The 8151-nt window shown below is 42.7% G+C and overlaps 2 protein-coding genes across 3 annotated transcripts; one reads left to right on the forward strand and one right to left on the reverse strand.

Annotated features, from left to right (window-relative positions):
- Positions 1–55: 55 nt before the first annotated feature.
- spata2l (spermatogenesis associated 2-like) lies at positions 56–5865 on the forward strand. 2 transcript variants are annotated; one of them, XM_058076515.1, is made up of 4 exons: positions 56–204; positions 2217–2596; positions 2668–2958; positions 4672–5865. In XM_058076515.1, exons 2-4 carry the CDS (start codon positions 2231–2233, stop codon positions 5566–5568), a joined length of 1554 nt encoding a protein of 517 aa, XP_057932498.1. In that variant the 5' UTR covers positions 56–204; positions 2217–2230; the 3' UTR covers positions 5569–5865. The 2 variants fall into 2 exon arrangements, with proteins under 2 accessions (XP_057932498.1, XP_057932499.1); XM_058076516.1 differs by having other exon boundaries at positions 165–316.
- On the reverse strand, positions 5712–8149 carry pdf (peptide deformylase, mitochondrial). Its single transcript, XM_058076518.1, has 2 exons — positions 6605–8149; positions 5712–6523 (listed from the first exon to the last, which is right to left on the reverse strand). Exons 1-2 carry the CDS (start codon positions 7176–7178, stop codon positions 6366–6368), a joined length of 732 nt encoding a protein of 243 aa, XP_057932501.1. The 5' UTR covers positions 7179–8149; the 3' UTR covers positions 5712–6365.
- Between the last annotated feature and the right edge of the window lie 2 nt (positions 8150–8151).

An 8151-nucleotide genomic window follows, 5' to 3' on the forward strand; every position in this document is an offset into this window, starting at 1 on the left:
TTTGAAATTCACCGTTGACAGCGGAGGCCCAGGCTCCACCCAAGAGACGCCCCAGGTGAACAAACCAAACGCACCTCCTCCTTGAAACGCAGGGTGTCACGTGACTGTGTTTACTTCAAGCTGCTAAATGCGGCTGGGCAACTTCTCGTCGGACCGCTTGGACGTATAAATGTTTTAATCGTTGACGAGCGTCCGGAGTGACAGGTACAAGTCAGTTCAACAGTTGAATTTGCGTGTGTTTTGTCAACCGATTGTGTTTTGTCCATGAATGACCACCGCTGTGTCGGTGTGAGTCGGAAGCTAGCAAGAATTTGAGGTAGTGTCCGTCAAATCTCATGCATTCTTTCCGACATTCTAATCATAGTTTGCTTTTGGCCGCAAAGTTAGAAATTCTACACATCTAATATGATGGTATGATCGACGACAGTAGCAGTTTAATTCGGCGTGTATCTGTACAGAAACACTTTGTCGTTAAACATAGTAAGCTGTAGGATAGTTAGCCTGGTTGGGTTAGCTCTTCCTGGTAGGACGCAGTGCTAGCTTGCAGTCAACCAAGGCGGAACAAGTTTTTGTTTTGTTTTAAAACGTCGATTCGTACCATATTTACTCAAACTAAAAAAGACCCCACTGTTCTTTATTGACCACCGGCATATTCTAAAAATACAACTGAAGAGTTACGCCCTACAAACATAAATAATCGTCATTAAAAAAAAATTACATACAAGAATGGTATGGTATGATACGTTTGTTTCAGACATGCGCAACAGGTTACATGAAGGAACATCGTGTGCAGTTCAAATGTCTGAAAAAGGAGTAGGAAGAAGTAGAGCTTGTTTTTAAAGCTACAGGACAAGATAAAATCTGTGTCTAGCTATGGACAGGCATGGCTAGTAGTGCTTTATTATCACAGTCCATCCTTTCACATGTTGGAAGATACCATCTTTATCCTTAATAGTCGCAGCGTTTGAGCGCCTTCAACCAACCAGTATTGATTTCTCCATTTTCTGAACCATGTCTAATTTCACTTTCATTTTCTTTGACAGCCTGCCATCATAAGGGCGGAGTCAAGCCTTTTGTTTGGGGAATAAAGTTAATGACAAAGGGGGGAAAAAACAACATATTCTTAGTTCTTTTTCACCTACATGAGACAAAGCTGAGATGCCGTTTTTTTCTTGAAATGTACGTAACTTCTTCACTAAAACATCAATATGGCAAAGTTGCATCCTTTCACTTTTTACTATGTGGCTCATATTTTGCTTTTAGCATCTTTAATATTAGTGACCCCCACGACCTTCATTTTTTTCTCAATGTAGCCCTCATAAAAAAGTTTGCTTTAGAGCAGGGGTCTCAAACATGCGGCCCGAGGGCCAAATGTGGCCCGCAGGACACTAGTTTGCGGCCCCCGCCTTGATATGAAAGTTTAATGTTAGTGCGGCCCGCGCAAGTTTGATATGGATGCTGTATGGTATCATGTACCCAGAAAAAATTATTACGTTTGATTCATGTTCATGTTAAAGGTTAAATAACTGTTAATAGTTATCCTCCCTATCCGTGTGGAAGTGGTAAGTTTTTGGCTATTTAAGTTGAAAGGAAATAACTTGGAGGCTACCGTTTAGGTCGCTAGCTCTCTAGTTTGCGAGTTAGCATGTGTCTCAAGACCCTGCAGTTGCGCAATATGTTGTAAATAAAAAGAGTATAAATGTGACTATAGTCGTGTTTTGTCATGTCTACAGGGCTCTAATAATGCTTTGTTCATTTTAATATGAAAAAAATCATTTGTCTACCCACCAACTATATGTGCTTTCTTAACTTTTTATTATTTGCTGTTTTATTATTATTATTATATTTATTTATTACTGATTGATTTTCTTTATTCTTGATTTGTTTATTTATTTTTCAACTTATTTTGTGCAGAAAAATAAAAATGAAGATATTTGAGAACAGTGGAATGTTTTATCAGAGCTTTTATTGTAGAAAATCGGAACCAAAGCGCTGAAAAAGTTTGTTTATTTTTCTGTTTTTAATAAATGCGTTTTTTGTTTTTTTTTGAAAACCTGATGCGGCCCAGCCTTGCCCAGACCCTAGCTCCAGTGGCCCCCAAGTAAATTAAGTTTGAGACCCATGTTTTAGACTCTGATCTTCTAATGCCTCATGTTTTGTTGTTTTTTAAATCATTTTTCTTATCATTTTCTTATCGTTTGATCCCTCATTCTCAGTTGATAGGCCGAAGATGAGCATCTTTCAAGACAGAGCAAAACATTTGGTGGCCGCTTACGGTCGCGCGTTGGAGCAGCAGATCTTGAAGCGAGGCTCCTACCTGGCGTGTGCAAACGAGGAGCTGTGGAAGCAGGTGGAGGAGCTGCTGAAGGAGGAGAATGCTCAACAGATGCACTGCTTGGGCCTGGAGACCCTCAAGGTGATGGAAGAGTCGCTCAGGATGGGCGCCGCGTCAACAAAAACACAGAGAGCCAGTAGCGGCAAACACGTGAAAGCAAGAGGAGGCTTGCAAGGTCTTGGGAAAGCGTTTGAGGTTCTGGAACAAGCTGGTCTCAACCTGTACCTTGGCCACTGGAGGGAGGAGTACAAAGAAGTCAAGGTCCATGATGGATTTTTTTTTAAATTGCTTTCTATTTTCTTGTAATAACATTTGCTTCTCTGGTCTCTCAGATGTACTCCGGCATGTTCACGCACTACATCAAACCCGTGCTGTCCCCCGCCCAGATTGAGAAACTCTTCGGTTTGTTGGGCTACCAGTACTCCACACGGCGGGAGCAGCTGAAGCTCCAGTCCCTCAGACCCAGCCCAAACGTGTTGGACGATCTCCTCCGCCTGTCCTGCGCCTTCTTCCTGGCACGCTGCGAGTGCCGACTTCTACTGGCAGCCCTGGAGAAGGGCGGCGGGGACGCCCAGTGGGAGCTGTGTGTGGTGAGGGAGAGACAGCGGGGGCATAGCCTCAAGGTTGGCAGCAATTCCTTTCTTCCGGGGAACGAGTATCGCGCTATATGACGGCATTCGCATCATTGCAAATGACGCACAATATGGTGTCTGAATGTGGACGGGTAAAACTCAGCTTTTTAGTTTATGTCATAAGAAATATGTGGATTTTTCTCATGTTTTTGTGGCCATTATTATCTTTAAGGCGGAGATTCTACACCAAATGTTTTCCCAGCGAGGGCCAGATAGTAGAAACAAAAGGATGCCACTTTGATATTCTTTAAAACACATGTTGCTATGCTAAGACATTACAATATATGTGTATATATATATAAGTAAATATATATATATATATATATTTTTTTTTTTTTTTTTTTAAATATTTTTTCCCCAAATTTTATTGCATTTTGTTTCTCATAATCTCGGCAGTTTTGATGAGCACACGTGTTTTTTATATTTTATTTTATTTTATTTATGTATTTATTTATTTACTTATTCCATCTGAGCTTTGTCTTATAGGTGAAAAGGCCTATTTTTGCTATCTTTTTTTCTTTAATATTTACATTGTATGCTCCTAAAAATACACTATTTTTCCTAATATTACAGGTTTATTCTTGTTTTTTTTTTCCCGTAAAATTACATGTTTTTTTTTTCCATTTCTGTAGTTTTTTTATTTTCCTACCATTTGGACTTTTTCTTTTAACTTTTTGTTTTCTCATTATGACTTTATTCCCATTATTTTACGTATAACATTTTCCCCAACTAATTTTCCCCAAATTACAATTTTATTGCATTTTGTTTCTCATAATCTCTGCAGTTTTGATGAGCACGCATGTTTTTATATATTATATATATATATATATATATATTTATTTATTTCATCTCAGCTTTGTCATATAGGTGAAAAGGCCTATTATTATTATCAACTTCGATTTTTTTCCCCCAAATATCTAAACTTTCTTTGTAAATAATTGTTGCAAATTTTTTTTTTTTTTTAATTTTCCTACCATTTGGACTTTTTCTTTTAACTTTTAGTTTTCTCATTATGACTTTATTCCCATAATAGTTTGACTTTATTCCCATTATTTTACGTATAACGTTTTCCCCAAAATACAATTTTATTGCATTTTGTTTCTCATAATCTCTGCAGTTTTGATGAGCACGCGTGTTTTTTATATATTATATTATATTATTTTATTTATTTATTTCATCTCAGCTTTGTCATATAGGTGAAAAGGCCTATTATTAGTATCAACTTCGATTTTTTTTTCCCAAATATTTAAACTTTCTTTGTAAATAATTGTTGCAAATTTTCTCTTTCGGAACATTATGACTTTATTTGCATAATATTTAGACTTTAATCCCATAATCTTATTTTCTCCTCAACAATTTTTTCAAATATTGCTACAATTTTTTAATTTAAATAATCTACTTTTTTAATATTTACATATTATGCTCCTAAAAAGACACTATTTTTCCTAATATTACTAGTTTATTCTTGTATTTTTCATAAAATTACATGGGGTTTTTTTTCATTTCTGTAGTTTTTTTTTATAATTTTCCTACCATTTGGACTTTTTCTTTTAACTTTTAGTTTTCACTTTATGACTTTATTCCCATTATTTTACGCATAACGTTTTCCCCCTTAGTAATTTTCCCCAATTACAATTTTATTGCATTTTGTTTGGTTGAGTGTGACCTGACTTGTTCTGATAAAAATGTATATCCCGATGCCAGGTGGCGCTGGACAACACGAAGAGGACCATGCGAGTCAAACAGCCGCTGATGGAGTCTGACGGGGAATCGGATGTGGATCTGTACACAGACAAGCAGGTTAACGGGGGACAGAGCTTGTCGGTCGTCCACGGCGACGACGGCCCCCACAAGCTGGCGCGGGGCGACCACCACAACGGACCCCTGTCCTTCCCGGCCCCCAGAGAACGCATTTGCGTCTCCACACTCAACTGCCAGCTCACCAGCGTGTCCGAGTCGGAACCGTTTGGCCGCTCCTCAATCGGCGAGGAGTCCGTCGACGAGGACCTCCAACCTCGTAGTCTCCAAGCTGATTGGGTGGCGACGGAAAGCGGTAAAGTCTGCGGTTGCCTCCGCTCCCCCGGCCTCTACCTGAATCAGTGCATTGACTGCGACGCTTTCCACGACACTTCCTGCGCCACGCTCGAGCGTTGCTGTCACGAAGGCCACCAAGTGCGGCTCCCCACTAAGATGAACGAAGCAACAACGGCGTCCAACGTATCGCCGACCCTCAGCAGCATCGCGGAGATGTCGGCAATGGCGGCTTTGTCCCTGAGCGATAAGCCCAAACCGCTGAACCCCATTCACCCGACCAATCAGCCAATCGCCTACCACGACTGCTGCGACCTCACCCGCCCCGACCCCCAGCTGGCGTGTCTCACCTGCCGCGTTTTTCACTCGGCGTCCTGCGACGCCGTCGACTTGTGCCAAATTCAGCACACGCTCAAAACCCTGGCCCGCTGCTCCTGCGGGCGGCCGTGCGCCAGGAAGCCCATGGTCCTGTGCCGGTACTGTGCCAACGAGTACTGTAAAAACTGCTGGTACAGAAGCCCCTGCAGTTGCACCTGCGGCGAACCACTCGACCAGGTGTCTCCCGTCTGACGTCTTTGCACTCCTTCCTCATGGTGCCTTCAAGAACATCCGACGTTCAAACGTTGCCTTATAGCGGGGGTGTCCAAAGTGCGGATCTTATTTGGTCTGCAGCACATTCTAAAAATAGAATTTATATCAAAACTGAACAGGAAAAATTTTTTAATCAGTAATTTTACAGGAGGGGCGGCACGGCGGTCTAGTGGTTAGCGTGGTTAGACCTCACAGCTAGGAGACCGGGGTTCAATTCCACCCTCGGCCATCTCTGCATGGATTTTCAAATAAAAAATTAATCATGATTAACCTTTATTTGCAACAACAGTGTGTGTGGAATATGCCAATTTTTAGATAAATAACAAGACTCCAGGCTGCATGGTGGACGGGTGGTTTAGGACCCGAGTTCGATTCCAACCTCGGCCATCTCTGTGTGGAGTTTGCATGTTCTCCCCGTGCATGCGTGGGTTTTCTCCGGGTACTCCGGTTTCCTCCCACATTCCAAAAACATGCTAGGTTAATTAGCCACTCCAAATTGTCCATAGGTATGAATGTGAGTGTGAATGGTTGTTTGTCTATATGTGCCCTGTGATTGGCCGGCCACCAGTCCAGGGTGTACTCCGCCTCTCGCCAGCTGGGATAGGCTCCATCACCCCCACGACCCTCGTGAGGCTAAGCGGTAGAAAATGACTAAATTAATGCGTTTTTTTAACCCCTTCAGGATGACAGGAGTACTGCAAGCACCACCTGTAGACAGTAGTCAGTATTTTATTGTCTCGAGGCGTCGGACTGCCCCAAATCCAAGACCGTGTGTTCTATTCATTGTGTGCCTGCCAGCTGACATTGATGAAAGTCTTGCAGTCCATGCGGTCGATGTAGAGAACGCCATCCAAGTGGTCCATCTCGTGCTGCAGGATCCGAGCCGGCCAACCGCTGGCCTGCCAAGTTACAGCTTCTCCCGTCTCGTCCAAGCCTGGGGAGGACATTTGGGGAGACTGTCGTCAGTCTGCGTGGGTGACTCCTCTAAGATGTAAAAAAAATAAATAAAAAGTACCTGATACTTCCACAGACAGGTAGCGGGGAACTGTGGCAGAAAAGCCCGAGATGCTTTCACAGGCCTCCTGGAAGAGCACTTGTGTCCTGTCCAGCACTCTCAGCTGGGGGTTGACAAATATTCTTAGTGGCTGGACAGAGAGACCACGCCCTTTTCTTGACGCGGGCAAACTCTCATCCAACATCTTTTGAGGGTACTCCAAGGCCAGGATCCGAAGTGGAACCCCGATCTGCGGGGCGCTGAGTCCAACACACTCAAGTTTACGCATCACTTTGACAAGAGTGGTGATTACTTTCTGAACTTCCGGTCCTTTAATAGAGGAAGGGTCAACTTCTGCTGCCGTGGAACGCAGCACCGGATCACCGACCTGACACACGTGATGGTATGGAGGCGCGGGAGGGGGCATCACCTTGCGTTTCATGTACTGGAAGTAGGAGCGCACCTTGACGTCGGTGCTGTAAGAGTTGGCAGCGGCCACCTTAGAGCCGGGTAAGGTGTGAGGAACGGAAGGGGCCGCATAAAGTCTCACACCCAGGCGGGACAGCTGAAGCAGTGAAGAAGGTGATCTGGACATCGTGGAGCTCAATGTCACGTTGGGGCAATTCTTTACACGACGAAACACAAACCTTACATACACGTTTTATTCCTTTCGAGCGATGTTTCACGGGTGACCCGACACCAGGAATATTTTTTAATTCGTTACTCGGGCTGTTTTTCTACTTAAAACAGAATCCAACCTCAGTTTTGCACACTTCCGGGTCAACAACGCCGGAGATCCTGACTTTCACAATAAAAGTATGCCACGGTGTTTAACGCTTTTCTCTTACGTTCAGGATCATGACAACTTTTATTTTGACGACAAGCATTTGACAAGCAATAATGACATTTTAGACATATTTCCCCCCACACACATTGTAGGATTGTCAGCTCAATGTCATGTTGGGACAAATCTTTACACGACGAAATACAAACCTTACATACACGTTTTTTTTCCTTTCCAGCGATGTTTCACGGGTGAGCCATGTTTGTGGCGACATTTTCCGACACTAGGAATATTTTTAAAACTCCTTACTCGTGCTGTTTTTCTACTTAAAACAGAATCCAACCTCAGTTGCGGACACTTCCGGTTCAACAACGCTAGAGAGCTGGACTTTCACAATAAAAGTACACCACGGTGTTTAACGCTTTTCTCTTACGTTCAGGATCATGACAACTTTTATTTTGACGACAAATATTTGACAAGCAATAATGGCATTTTAGACATCGTAACACCAGTTATTTACACTTAAATAGATTGTATCATCGCTGACCTGTCCAACCAGGATTGTCAGCTCAAAATGTCACGTTGGGACAAATCTTTACACGACGAAACACAAACCTTACATACACGTTTTTTTCCTTTCCAGCGATGTTTCACGGGTGAGCCATGTTTGTGGCGACATTTTCCGACACTAGGAATATTTTTAAAACTCCTTACTCGTGCTGTTTTTCTACTTAAAACAGAATTCTACCTCAGTTGTGGACACTTCCGGGTCAACAACGCTGGA

This window comes from Doryrhamphus excisus, chromosome 6, assembly GCF_030265055.1.
Source record: "Doryrhamphus excisus isolate RoL2022-K1 chromosome 6, RoL_Dexc_1.0, whole genome shotgun sequence".
Lineage (NCBI taxonomy): Eukaryota > Metazoa > Chordata > Actinopteri > Syngnathiformes > Syngnathidae > Doryrhamphus > Doryrhamphus excisus.